The 13,899-nt window shown below is 42.7% G+C and overlaps 1 protein-coding gene across 2 annotated transcripts; it reads left to right on the top strand.

Annotated features, from left to right (window-relative positions):
- The first annotated feature begins 30 nt into the window (after positions 1-30).
- On the top strand, positions 31-12,702 carry Mgme1 (mitochondrial genome maintenance exonuclease 1). 2 transcript variants are annotated; one of them, XM_070006696.1, is made up of 5 exons: positions 31-175; positions 1,551-2,123; positions 6,086-6,302; positions 11,289-11,421; positions 11,787-12,702. In XM_070006696.1, exons 2-5 carry the CDS (start codon positions 1,610-1,612, stop codon positions 11,946-11,948), a joined length of 1,026 nt encoding a protein of 341 aa, XP_069862797.1. In that variant the 5' UTR covers positions 31-175; positions 1,551-1,609; the 3' UTR covers positions 11,949-12,702. The 2 variants fall into 2 exon arrangements, with proteins under 2 accessions (XP_069862797.1, XP_069862796.1); XM_070006695.1 differs by lacking the exon at positions 31-175 and adding an exon at positions 217-342.
- The last annotated feature ends 1,197 nt before the right edge of the window (positions 12,703-13,899 follow it).

The following is a 13,899-nucleotide window of genomic DNA, read 5'->3' as shown; positions in this document are numbered from 1 at the left end:
CGGAAAAAAAGAGCGCGCTCGCCAGCGCGGTGGAAATTTATTTGCTCAGCCCAAGCCCAAGATGGCGACGAGCAGTGACGTAGCAAGATCTCGTGAGAACAAGCACACGAGATTTGGAGACGCCCGCGCTTCCGCCTGAAGGCAGAGACTCCGCACCAAAAGCTTCTCGGAGCTGGTGAGCCAGGGGCTCAGAGGGTGGGGCGCGAGTGTCGCCGTGCATGCTGGGACTGCGTTGTCTGGGGGCGTGGCCTGGCTCGTGGGGAAAGCGCGGGAACGACAAAGTTCCGGTCCCCAGAAGCTGTTGGCGACCGCGGTTTTTGGCCAAACGGTGTGGCATCTCAGGTACAAACTGCTGCGGTAGCCTAGGTGTCTGTTTCTTCCTTATCCAAGCTCCCTCACGAGGTGCCTTCCCCGTCCTGTCCGTGTCGTTAGGTCCTCGTCTTGGCAGTGCGGTGTGCGCTCCTCGGGGATCACCATGGTGGATCTCGCTGACCGTTTATCCTCCCCGACCTGCCTCAAGTAACAGACCCTCCACAGGCTCCAGTTCCGTGTCTGTAAAGCGCGGTCCCAACGGTGCACGCCCTGGAGAAGGGCGAGGCCAAGCGAGATATGTCCCTAACCGAGGTGCGCGCGGGCGCACCCCACAACCGCACTGACCGGGCTGGTTTTGAACTCAGGATCCTGCTACTGTCTCAGTGTAGGAGTGTTGGATTAGAGGGGTGGGGCTAGGGGAGCACGCCTATCTGCAAAACGAGCTCCTTCAGTTTTACTGTGTTCGAGCATCACATTTCTTCAATTTAAGGATTGAGAGAGGCCGGGCGCTGATGGCTCACGCCTGTAATCCTAGCATCTCAGGAGGCTGAGATCTGAGGATCACAGTTCAAAGCCAGCCCGAAGATCTGAGAATCTTATCTCCAATAAACCACCAGAAAACCGGAAGTGGCGCTGTGGCTCATGTGTTAGAGGTACAGTGCTTGCCTAACATGCACAAAGCCCTGGGTTCGATTCTTCAGTATCACATAGACGGCCTGGAGTGGCCCTGTGGCTCAAGTGTAGAGTGATAGCCTTGAGCAAAAGAAGCTCAGGGACAGTGTCCATGCTGTGAGCTTATGCCCCAGGACAGGCAAAAAAATACAAAAAGAAGCCCAGGTAAAGTGCCCAGGCCCTTAGTTCAAGCCCCTGGACTGGCAAAAATAAAAACACTAGATTGGGAGAGTCTTGCCCCAAGCTATCTATTAATGAATATCCTTCTAAATTCCCTTTTTTTTTTTTTTTTTTTTTTTGCCATACTGGAGTGAACTCAAGGCCTTGCTAGGCAGGTGCTACATTCCTTCATACTTTTTTTTTTTGGGGGGGGGGTCCGGTCATGGGGCCTGAACTCTGGTCCTGGGCGCTGTCCCTCAGCTCTTCAGCTCAAGGCTAGCGCTCTACCACTTGAGCCACAGCACCACTTTCGGCTTTTTCTTCATACTTTTGAATACAATTTTGATCTACAATTCCATGCTCATGCAGCTTTCAATTTACCTAACACCCCCTTTCTCTTTGAATAGGAATACAAAATCTAAAAGGATCTCTATCTTGCAAACTTTTGAGAAAAGTGAAAAAAAAAATGATGATGAAGGCATTTCAGACCATTTGTAAGCAGCTCAGAAGTTCAAAGAGTTTTACTGTAAGACAAGGCACTTTTGTGGATTTCTCTACTTCCTCTTATTCATATGTCAGGAAGAAAAAAAATCCTTATGAAGATGTGGACCAAGCAAAATATTCTCGATTAGTCAAGTCTGTCTTGTCATTTGGAGGCCTGGCCCAGACCCCAGAATCACTGTTGGAGGAAGATGCTTTACTCTATGGACCTGTGACTAAACATAAGCCTCCAAAACCAAAAGAGGAGGCAAAAGTTCCACAAAACTGGTTTCCTCTCTTCAATACAGAGAGAAGTGAAAAGCCAAATAAGCGTGATTCTTCAATTCCTTTGAAAATTCCTTTACAAAGGAAGGCAATACCAAGTGTGACCCGTGTACTTCAGCAAACCATGACATCAGAACAGATTTTCTTTTTGGAGAGGTGGAAAAAGCGGATGATTCTGGAACTGGGAGAAGATGGATTTGCAGAATATACTTCAAGTAATTCTCTTAATTCTGGTTATGTATGCCTATTTTCTTTTTTTTTTTTTTGTCGGTCGTGGGGCTTGAACTCTGGGCCTGGGCGTTGTCCCTCAGCTCTTCAGCTCAAGGCAAGCACTCTACCACTTGAGCTACAGCGCCACTTCCGGTTTTCTGGTGGTTTATTGGAGATTGGAGTCTCAGGGTTCTTTCTTGCCCGGGCTGGCTTTGAACTGCCATCCTCAGATCTCAGCCTCCTGAGTAGCTAGGATTACAGGCGTGAGCCACCAGCACCCGGCTGTATACTTATTTTCTAAATCATAGAGCATTACTAGGAGTAAAGCTTTAAAAGGTAAACTAGTGAGAAACTACTGTCAACTAATTAGCATTAAATAGCACTTCATGTTTATCAACTTGCTTAATCCTCATGAAAATATTCTGAAACAAATATGATTATCCTCATAGGTGATACTAAAGTACAGAGATCAAGTAATTTTATGCATGAGATTTGAAGAACAATGGTGGTGCTTGCCTATAATTTCTGTACTCAGACAGGAGGATCTGAAATTTGCCTTACTTAGTGAAACTCTGTCTCAAAAATAACAAAACAAAAAAAATAGACTTATTGTAAACAGTACCAAAACAGAGCATTCATTAAAAAATTAAAAGCACACTTGCCCATGTAAGTATAATCCCTCTGTACAGTATTTTCACAATAAAAAAAAAGAAAAAAAATTAAAAGCACAGCTGGTAATGTGGCTTAGTGGTAGAGTGTTTGCCTAGCATGCATGAAGCCCTGGGTTCCATTCCTCAGTACCACATAAACAGAATGAGCTGGACATGGACCTGTGGCTCAAGTGGTAGAGTGCTAGCCTTGAGCAAAAGAAGCTAGGGACAGTGTCCAGGCCTAGGTTCAAGCCCCAGGACTGGCAAGAAAGTCATTTAAAGGTTTGTTTTTTTTGTTGGTGGTCATGTAGCTTGAACTTGGCTTGGGTGCTATCCCTCAGCTCTTCAGGTCAAGGCTAGCACTCTACCACTTGAGCCACAACACCAAATTCTGGCTTTTTCTGATTATGTGGTGCTGAGGAATCAAACCCAGGGCCTCATGCACTCAAGGCAAGCACTCTACCATTGAGCCACCTTCCCAGCCATTAAGATTTTTATGTTGCCTGCTTAGAGAGCAGTTAGATGGTTGTCACTAATAATATTAAGAAATTAAGGTACCAGTGACTAATTCCTGTAATCCTAGCTACTCAGGAAGCTGAGATTTGAGGATCACAGTTCAAAGCCAGCAGCAGCTCTTAAATCATTTGCTTTTAGTAAATTGAAACATGTTTAATGTTTTGAGCCCTAGATTGTAAAAGATCCTGAAATTTAGATTTCTATGTTTATGGTCACATATATGTGAAGAATCTAACCAGGATTTAGGTAGGTCTGCAGCAAGGAATTAATTTTCTATTTGTATAGCAGTAGATAGAAGGCTTTTTGTTTTCCTTTTTCTTCCTTTTTTTTCTTTCCTTTTTTGTGGTCTTGGGGATGGGAACAAGTGCTTCATGCATGCTAAGCAAGCACTCAACCTCTGAGTTGCATACCCAGCCCTTCCTGTTTTTAACATGTTTGTACTCTATTTCAGACTCGGGTGAGCACTAGATTTCTTCTCTAGGTTTTAATCCTACCAGTCTTAAAGTCCTTATGTGCCTTTCTTATGCAAATAATCTCAACTGAGCCAAGTATATGTGGAGTAGAATAATTAACGTCCTGAATTGAGTTCCTTTTTTTTATTGTTGTTGGTCTCAGTGCTTGAACTTGAGCAGTAGCGCCACTTCCGGTTTTCTGGTGGTTTATTGGAGATGAGAGTCTCATGGACTTTCCTGCCCAGGCTGGCTTTGAACCATGATCCTCAGACCTCAGCCTCGTGAGTAGCTAGGATTACAGGCGTAAGCTACTGGTGCCCGGCTGAGTTCCTTTTAACTCTCAAAGTATTTTCTCAGAATCAGTTCCATTTTTTTGTTAGTGGTAGAACTGACCTTTCAAAGTCTTTATGAGAAATACTTAACAAATACAAGGTGGTTTAACATGATATTGCCTCATTGAATAAAATTGTCCACCTCCCATTCTCCCAATATGAATATATCTTATTCTATTCCTATATGTGGCAAAAGGTGGGCTCTGAGTTTGACTCCCTTGTTCTACAGTGTGGTCAATTGGAAAGAAAAGACATTTCCAGGGTGCTGACCCACCCAGCCTTTTGCTTTTGGGCAAATCAGTATTACCAAGTAAGTTAGAAGGGCCTCATTCATTAAAATATGAATAATGGTTTTTATCTTGCTGGGTAGTTTTTTTTAATTTAATTTTTTTTTTGGTGGGGGGGTCCGGTCGTGGGGCCTAAATTCTGGGCCTGGGAGCTCTAAAGCTCAAGGCTAGCACTCTACCACTTGAGCCACAGCATCACTTCCAGCTTTTTTTCTTTTTGCTTATGTGGTACTGGGGAATCGAACCCAGGCCTCCTGCATGCAAGGCAAGCGCTCTACCACTGAGCCGCCTTCCCAGCCCCTGGCTGGGTAGTTTTAAAATTAAATAGTGTTTTAGTGCATGAGGGCCACTAGTTAGCCTAAGGTTCCTGCTTTCTCTCCTTCAACAGTCAAGTGAATATATATTATTTCTTGTGTTTATTAAATCTATTTGTGTTCTCTTTTCTTAATTTATAAGTATATAAAGAAAAAAATAATCCAGGATGTAGGAATTGTTTCAGTATATTCCAGCACTGAAAAAAAAAAAGGACAACAGTACAAATTCAGTTATTTTTAATTTGTGTGTACCTTGATTTTCATTCCTTTCCTGTCACTAATCCTGTTTGTAGGATTCCCTTATGTTCATAATTAAGTTTTGGTTGTTAAAAAGTACTAAACAAGCATAGTTCCCTTAATTTTAATTTTTAATGATTTTTATTACAGCTCCTTAGTCTGGGCTGGGAAGGTGGCTCAGTGGTAGAATGCTTGCCTTGCATGCATGAGGTTTGATCCTCAGCACCACATTAGAAAAGGCCAGAAGTGATCCTGTGGCTCAAGTGGTAGAGCACTAGCTGTGAGTTGAAGAGCTGAGGGACAGCGCCCAGGCCCAGAGTTCAAGCCCCACAACCGACCAAAAAAAAAAAAAAATAGTGCTATAGATGTGGTCCAATAGACCCCCAGGGCTTCAGTTCTAGCTTTAGCCTAATGTTATTAGAAATACTTCATTTTTGAACATTTCACTTAAAAACTATTCTAATCCCTTTAGTTTTTCAAAGTTTTCAGAAGAAGCTGAAATTTGCCAGGCATGGTGGCTTATGCCTGCTATCTCAAAACCCTGGAGCCTGAAATAGGAAGATGGAGAGTTCAAGACAGCATAGCTACAAAGTGAGAGCTAGTCTCAAAACATGCAAACTAAAAAGGTGCTAGGGATATAATTTAGTGGTATATAGCTTGCCTAGCATGCAAATGGCCCTGGATTCAATTCCTAGTGATAGAGGAGGTGAGGGGGAAAAAAAATGGAAGTGGCATTATGGCTTAAAGTGGTAGAGTGCTAGCTTTGAGCAAAAAAGCTCAGGGACAGTGCCCAGGCCCTGAGTTCAAGCCCCATGACCAACAAAAAAAAAAAACAACCAAAACTAAAATTTGGTGTCTGAAGAGTTGCCACTTGAGTGGTATAGAGTTTGCCTAGCATACATGTAGCCCTGGGTTCATTCCTTAGTACACTTAAACAGAAAAGGCCAGAAGTAGTACTGTGGTTCAAGTGGTAGAGTGCTAGTCTAGAGCAAAAAGAAGCCCAGAAAGAGTGCCCAGGCTCTTGAGTTCAAGCTCCAGGACTGGCAAAAAAAAAAAAAGTTAATACTTAAAGGTAATATTTGTCTTAAGTTTAATTTTGTTCCTTTTTTAGAGCATTTGGTTTTTAGAATTAGGTTTGGCTTTTCTTCTTTTTTTATTTTTCCTTGACTTTCTTTTCAGACAACTTTTTACAAGGGAAACAGTTCCATGAAGCCTTGGAAAGCATACTTTCACCCCAAGGGAACTTAAAAGAGAGAGATGGAAATCTCCAATGTGGTTATATTGAAAGTGTCCGGCATATCTTGAAAGATATTAGTGGCGTACTCGCTCTTGAAAGTGCTGTTCAACATGAGACCTTAAAGTATGTTGGTCTGCTGGACTGTGTGGCTGAGTATCAGTAAGTATGAGTTTGTTTCCATCATAGTATGGCTGTGAATTAATGGCAGCTGGGACAGATGGTGCCTGGTTCAGACACTTTTTTTCATAATCCCTGTTTCAACGTATGTACAGGAACTATGTATAGGCACTGCCTCTTGAAAGTGAAACCTGTACGTGGGCGCTAGTGCCTCATGCCTGTAATACTAGCGACTCAGGAGGCTGAGATTTGATGATCATGGTTCAAAGCCAGCCAGGCAGGAAAGTCCGTGAGACTCTTAAATCCAAAAATTACTCAGAAAAAGCCAGAAGTGGAACTATGGCTCAAGTGGTAGAGCACTAGTCTTGAGCACAGAGAGGCTCAGGGACAGAGCCCAGGCCCTGAGTTCAAGCCCCAAGACCAGGGGGAAAAAAAGTGAAACCTATATACTCTAGGTAAAATAATTGGGAATCTGGTGAAGGTAAGGACAGGCCTGGGGGAAAGCCACATAATTCCTGGTGAAGAAAAAGTATACTTTTCAACATACTTAGCATGGCCTATCTTCCCCTTTCCTCAAGAAAGATACCAGCATTAAAAGCCAGTTCAAGTTCTTCATTTTCATTCCCTTTTTCTCGGGTTGTTGGTTGGTTATTTTTCCTGTTTTCTTAAAGATCATACCATTGTCCATTAGCCTTGAAAATCAACTCTCTTCCTGGCTTTCTTGGAGTGTTTGATATGATAAGAACTCTAAACTTACTAAAGCTTCCTGCAGATTTTAAATTTCTGCTGTTACTGTTTTTCCCAGTTACTCCAGATTTCATGGGTAACTCTAGCCTGATAGATAACCCCTGTTCCACAGAAAGCATGTGAGCAATAACAACAGGATAAGGAAAAAAGACTTTGTGTAACCCTTGGAGCTCTAGTTAAAATTTAAGCTAAAAAAGGGTAGAGGGGGCTGGGAATGTGGCTTAGTGATAAAGTGCTTGCCTAGCATCCTTGAAGCACTGTGTTTGATTCCTGGATACCACATAAACAGAAAAAGCTGGAAGTAGTGCTGTAGCTCAAAGTGGTAGAGTGCTAGCCTTGAGCAAAAGAAGCCCAGACACAGTGCCCAGGCCCTAAGTTCAAGCCCTAGGACTGACCCCACACACACACACCCTCCCCCAAAAAAAGAAAGAAAAGATTGCCAGGGCTAGGGTTATATCTTAGTGATGATATGTGCTTAGTACACACAAGGCTCTGGGTTTGATCTCTAGCCTCATATTCATCCTCAAACTTGAGTGTACACACACAGAGAGATTCAATCACACACAAATCGACAGTACTCATTAGTATAGAGACTTGAAAATACCTACAGTTTTGGGGCTGGGAAGGTGGCTCAGTGGTAGAGTGCTTGCCTTGCATGCTCGAGGCCCTGGGTTCAATTCCTCAGCACCACATAAGCAAAAAGAAAAAAGCCGGAAGTGGTGCTGTGGCTCAAGTGGTAGAGCGCTAGCCTTGAGCTGAAGAGCTGAGGGACAGCGCCCAGGCCCAGAGTTCAGGTCCCACGACCGGACCCAAAAAAAAAGAAAAGAAAATACCTACAGTTTTGAAGCATAGCTACCTTGTATCTGGAAAAATAGCCTGTTTGGCTGCCCTTTAGCCAAGGGAACTATGTAGTCCATCTATCCATGACTTATAATTGCCTTATTTCAATTTTAATGTAGCCTTATTCTCCAAGATACTTTTTTAAGTTCCTGATTGACAAATAGTAATTATAGTTACATATATGGAGCATAATACTTTTTTGTGGATTTTGGGTTTTTTTGTTTTTGTTTTTGAACTCTGGGTCTGAGCACTCTCCTCAGCTCTTTAGCTCTTTTTTTCTTCTTTTTTTTTTTAATTGTGAAAATACTGTACAGAGGGGTTACAATTCATGGGCAAGATAATGAGTACATTTCTTATCAAGTATTGTAGCCTCCTCCTTTGTTTCCCCTTCCCATCCCTTCCCATCCTCCTCCCCAGCCACCTACCCAATCCTCCCCCCCCCCAAAGTTGTTAAGTTCTTTTTCGACATAACAACTTGTACATCTCATAGTTGCAATGGGTCTACCTGTATCCCTATTTAAACGATTTGTTTTTTCCCTTCCCCTCCACAATTTATACCAACATCATATACAGTGAAAGCAGGGGTTGTACTGTGGGGGAGGGACATACAAAACAACAAAGAAATATCTTATAAATGTGTTAGAAACAATTGCATGAAAGAAAAAAACATTTGAATACCTATCTTAGGGTTCATTTCCCTAACATCAAAAGCTCTTTAGCTCTTGAGCCACATTACCACTTCTGGTTTTCTGGTGGGGTTTTTTTTGGGGGGAGAGGGGGAGGCAATACGAGTTTCATGGTCTTTCCTGCCTGGACTGGCTTTGAACCACAATCCTCAGATCTCAGCCTCCTGAGTAGCTAGGATTACAGGCATGAGCATGAACCACCAGCACCCAGCTAATATGTTTATATATATATTATATATTAACATCTGTCACCTCACCATTTTTTGTAGTGTTAATTTTTATTCTCTTAGTAACTTAAATCTATAATACCTTGTTACTAACTATAGTCACCATACAACTTAGTAATTTAAGATTACTAAAACTTAAATTCCTCCTGCCTTTTGAAAGGTATCTCTTCCCTTCCCTCACTTTGTCTCCAGCCTCTGGTAACCACTATTCTACTCTTCTATTTTCACTTTCTTTTTTTTTTTTTGGGGGGGGGGGGGCTTGAACTCTGGGCCTGAGTGCTGTCCCTAAGCTCTTCAGCTCAAGGCGAGCGCTCTACCACTTGAGCTACAGTGCCACTTGCGGTTTTCTTCTGGTGGTTTATTGGAGATAGAAGTCTCACGGTCTTTCCTGCCCGGGCCGGCTTTGAACCGCGATCCTCAGATCTCAGCCTCCTGAGTATCTAGGATTACAGGCGTGAGCCACCAGCGCCCAGCTTCACTTTATGTTCTGAATATAAGAGACATCATAGCCAAGCACTAGTGGCTCACACCTGTAATCCTAGCTACTAAGAAGGCTGAGATCTGAGGATTGCAGTTCAAAGCCAGCCTGGACAGGAAAGTCTGTGAGACTCTCTATCTCCAATAAACCACCAGCTCAAGTGGTAGAGCACTACCCTTGAGCTGAAGAGCTGAGAGACAGCACCCAGGCCCAGAGTTCAAGCCCCACAATGACAAAAAGAGAGAGAGAGACATCATGAAGTATTGATATTTCTGTGCCTAGGTTGTTTAACTCCGCACACTGTCCTCTAGGTTTCTCTATATTGCCCTCCAATCCCTTTGATGTCTACAGTTGGCAAGTATAAGACCCTACTGGAATGCAGGAAGTAGGAAAGAGCATCTTCTCTTTTTTTTTTTTTTTTTTTTTTTTTGGTCGGTTGTGAGGCTTGAACTCTGGGCCTGGGCGCTGTCCCTGTGCTCTTCAGTTCAAGGGCTCTTCAGTTCAAGGCTAGAGCTCTACTGCACACTTCCAGTTTTCTAGTGGTTTATTGGAGATAAGAGTTTCACGGACTTTCCTGCTCGGGCTGGCTTTGAACCACAATCCTCAGATCTCAGCCTCCTGAGTAGCTAGGATTACAGGCGTGAGCCAAGTCCCGGCTGAGCCTTTGATTTTTGAGGAAGAGGGTTTTCTGGTTGTGGTGGTGGTGGTAGTTTTTTTTTTTTTTTTTTTTTTTAATAGGTACTGCAGCTTGAACCAGGGCCTTAGATTCTCACTCCCACTAACAGCTGATGCTCTACCAGTTGACCCACCTCTGTGGTTATTTAGAAACTGGAGTCTGGATTTATCTGCCAAGGCTGGCGCCAAACCAAAATTCTCAAATTTCAGCTTCATGAATATGTTATAGACATGAGCCACCAGTGCCTGCAGCAAAAGAACTTTTTGAGTGACATAATGTATAATCCTTCATGATGGAGACTTTGCTGCTGATAGTGAGCTTCTGATAGTTGATAGGAAAATCAACCAAAGCTGGGCTTTGGTGGCTCTGTAATCCTAGATACTCAGGAAGCTGAGATCTGAGGATTGTGGTTCAAAGCCAGCCCAAACAGGAAATTCCAGTAAACCGCTCAGAAAACCAGAAGTGGTGCTGTGGCTCAAGTGGTAAAGCACTGGCCTTGAGCTGAAGAGCTGAAGGATAGTGCCCAGGCCCAGAGTTCAAGCCCCACGACCCACAAAAAAAAAAGAAGAAGAAAAGAAAAATCAACCAAGACAAAGCCAGGCACTGATGGCTTATGCCTGTAATCCAAGCTACTCAAGAAGCTGAGATCTTAGAATGGTAATGCAAAGCCAGCCCTGGTAGGCAAAATTGCTCATGGGCAGCGCCTAGACCCTGAGTTCAAGCCACTAGGACAACCAAAATAAAACAAAAATCAAAATCAACCAAAATGATGATAGGTGTAATTTCAATTCATGACAGTTGTTAAAGGGTGCCCAAGAAATCCTAGTTAATTTTCAGAAAATTTAGAAATTTGAACTGCAGAAAAGTTATCTCCCCACATTCCCATATTTGACATTTTTAAAGGTATACTTTGGAAAGTATTTTCCATCATAACACCCCTCATTGGCTCATTACCTACCTGAGGAAGGGATCAGAAGGAAAACAGCATCGCACCTCTCCCTCTCTCCCTTCTTTTTTCTTCCTTTCTTCCTTTGTTTTTCGTGTGTGTGTGTGTGTGTGTGTGTGTGTGTGTGTGTGTGTGTGTGTGTGTGTGTGTGTGTGTGTGTGTGTGTGTGTGTGTGTGTGTGTGTGTGTGTGTGTGTGTGTGTGTTGCTATGGGTACAAGTCTGAGCCTCATGCATACTGGAAAAGCACTTGTTCCTCAATGAAGGCTTTCTGCACTAATCCTAAGTAAAGCCCATTTGGAAAGTGGAAAATAGAAGTAGCTGTCATTGAGTGACTAGAACTAAACAATGCATAAAAAGGAGAATTACCCTAGTAGAGTTTTTCAGTTTGAAATGTTACCTACAAAGACTTCCTTTGGTTTTTCTTTAGGGGCAAGCTGTGTGTGATTGATTGGAAGACATCAGAAAAGCCAAAGCCATTTATCCGAAACACGTATGACAACCCACTACAAGTTGTGGCATACATGGGTGCCATAAATCATGATGCCAACTACAGTTTTCAGGTCAGAAGACTGTTTGCTTTACTTAATACTTACTTACAGCTATATAACTCTTTATGGTTTTTACTCTATTTTTATCCAACTGCTGACTCTGTTCCTTGTTCTTCTTTTTTTGTCCTCTCTTCCTGTGCTGCTTTTTTTAATAGCTCCTTAATGAGCACAGAACATTCTTCATTGTTTTATCTGTCATCTTTGTATTCTCATATGTCCCAGTATAGTCTTTTATCAACCAACCTGAAAAATTGAATTTGGAGATATTATTGTAGATTGTTTAGTCCTGAGCTTATTTGCTCTGGAGCATGAAAGAAATGAACCTACACTCTAGATATACTATTTCTATATTGGAATCGCCCTGTGTTTCTTTCTAGGTTCAGTGTGGCTTAATTGTGGTGGCCTACAAAGATGGATCCCCTGCCCATCCACATTTCATGGATACAGAGCTATGTTCCCAGTACTGGATCAAGTGGCTTCTTCGCCTAGAAGAATATGCAGAGAAGGAAATGAGCCAAACTATTCAGAAACCAGATTAGGAGGCAGGACATTACTTAGAAGTATTTAGTACTTTCTCACTGCTTCAAGAGATAGATTGCAGTTCATTGTGTTCTGAAAATAGAGGTGCTACTGAATTTGAAAGCTACATTGACACAGCAGAAGTATTAATTCGTTGAATTTCACTGAAAAGGTTGAAAAGCTACAGAAGCCTAGATTTTAAGAGCCAAAAGTCAGTGCATGTAATACTAGAGGTAGCCATGCTACCTCTGACTATTACTTACCTGAAAAGGGGGCAAGCAGGATTGGCAGTTACTTCCTTGAAGACTATTATGTTCTTGGCCGGATGCCCAGGCTTTGAATTGAGATTGGGAGGCAATGAGGCTTGTTGTGCCAAGCATTTTCCCAGGGCTCTCAGGCCGAGAAGGAGCTATGCACCTCTGGAGTGTGTATAAAGGGAAAACTCATCAGCTGATCAACACTGCCAACACCATTTTCTAAAATAGGTTTTGCATTTTGGGGTTCCATATTGTTGCAGTTAGTAAGCTAAATTTAGTTTTAACACTAACTACATGCATATATGATTAGCCTGGAGTAAACATTGCTTTCTGGAAGTAACATCATTGGCAGTATCCCACCCTTTGCTTACCAGAAGTAGTGAGGGCCAATGTGAAAATCATCACAGGGGGTTCAGTTGCTGTTTCTGGTGCTAGTCAATAGATACGTACATGGAAAAGGTTTATCACTCATGGAATTTTTCATCTCTAAGGACCACTAATAAAATAATTATTTTTTTCTTGTGTTTGATATGTAATAAAAGTTCTTAGTTATCCTGGGTTTGGGAAACAAGTAAAAACACCCCCCTGGGAAAGAGCCTTCTGTTTCACAAAGTAAGTCCAGATCCATTTGCATGATAGTTGCTAACTTTTAAAAGGTAGACTGATACATCACTTTTTCATTATTATAAGAAAAGATGAATAATGAGGCTTTGGTCTTATTGAAATATATGTTTTTTGGTTTTTGTTCTTCTTTTGTGTTTTGGTCAGTCACGGGTCTTGAACTCTGGGCCGGGTGCTATCCTTCAGCTCTTTAGTTCAAGAGGAGCACTCTACCATTTGAGCCACAGTGCCACTTCCAGTTTTCTGGTGATAAGAGTCTCATGGACTTTCCTGCCCTGGCTGGCTTTGAACCGCGATCCTCAGACCTCAGCCTCCTCAGTAGCTAGGATTACAAGTATAATCCTGGAACTTTTTTGAACTTCGTTATTTTATTTTTGATGGTGCTGGGTTTCAAACCCAGAGCATCACACATGCTGGGTTTTACTGAGCTGTACTACCCAGTCTCTGTACTTTGTGTTTCTGTTTCTTTTGGCAGTACTATGGTTTGAACTCAGGCCCATGCTTCTTAAGCAGATGCTCTGCTGCTAAGTCCATTTGTGCTGTTTACTTTTATCATAGGGTCTTGCTTGTAGCCCAGACATACGGATCTCTATCCTTCTATTTTAGCCTTCCTACCGTAGCTGAGACAACAAGCACACACCACCCTGCCCGTTTTTTATCTTTAAGATAGTCTCCTCACTTGCCTGTGGGTCAGGCCTGTAATCCTAGCTACGCAGGAAGTTGAGATCAGTGTTATAGCTGAAGTGGTAAAGTACCAGCCTTGAGCAAAAACCCTCAGGGACAGCCCCCAGGCCCTGAGCCTGATCAAGCTTCACAACCTAAACACACATACTCTGGAGTCTCCAGCTGGCCTGGAACCTTGATCCTCCCAATCTCAACCTCCTAAATAGGATTATGGGCATGAAACAATTTTTTATTTATTTTTTTTTTTTTTTTGCCGGTCATGGAGCCTGCACTCTGGGTCTGGGCCCTATCCCTCAGCTCTTTAGCTCAAGGCTAGCGCTCTACCACTAGAGCCACAGCACCACTTCCGGCTTTTTCTGTTTATGTGGTGCTGAGGAATCGAACCCAGGGCCTCATGCATGCAAGGCAT

This window comes from Dipodomys merriami, unplaced genomic scaffold (assembly GCF_024711535.1).
Source record: "Dipodomys merriami isolate MVZ:Mamm:240054 unplaced genomic scaffold, mDipMer1.0.p SCAF_7, whole genome shotgun sequence".
In the NCBI taxonomy this organism is placed as follows: Eukaryota; Metazoa; Chordata; class Mammalia; order Rodentia; family Heteromyidae; genus Dipodomys; species Dipodomys merriami.
The sequence above is the reverse complement of the archived record's forward strand: the minus strand, read 5'-3'. Positions and strand labels throughout refer to the sequence as shown.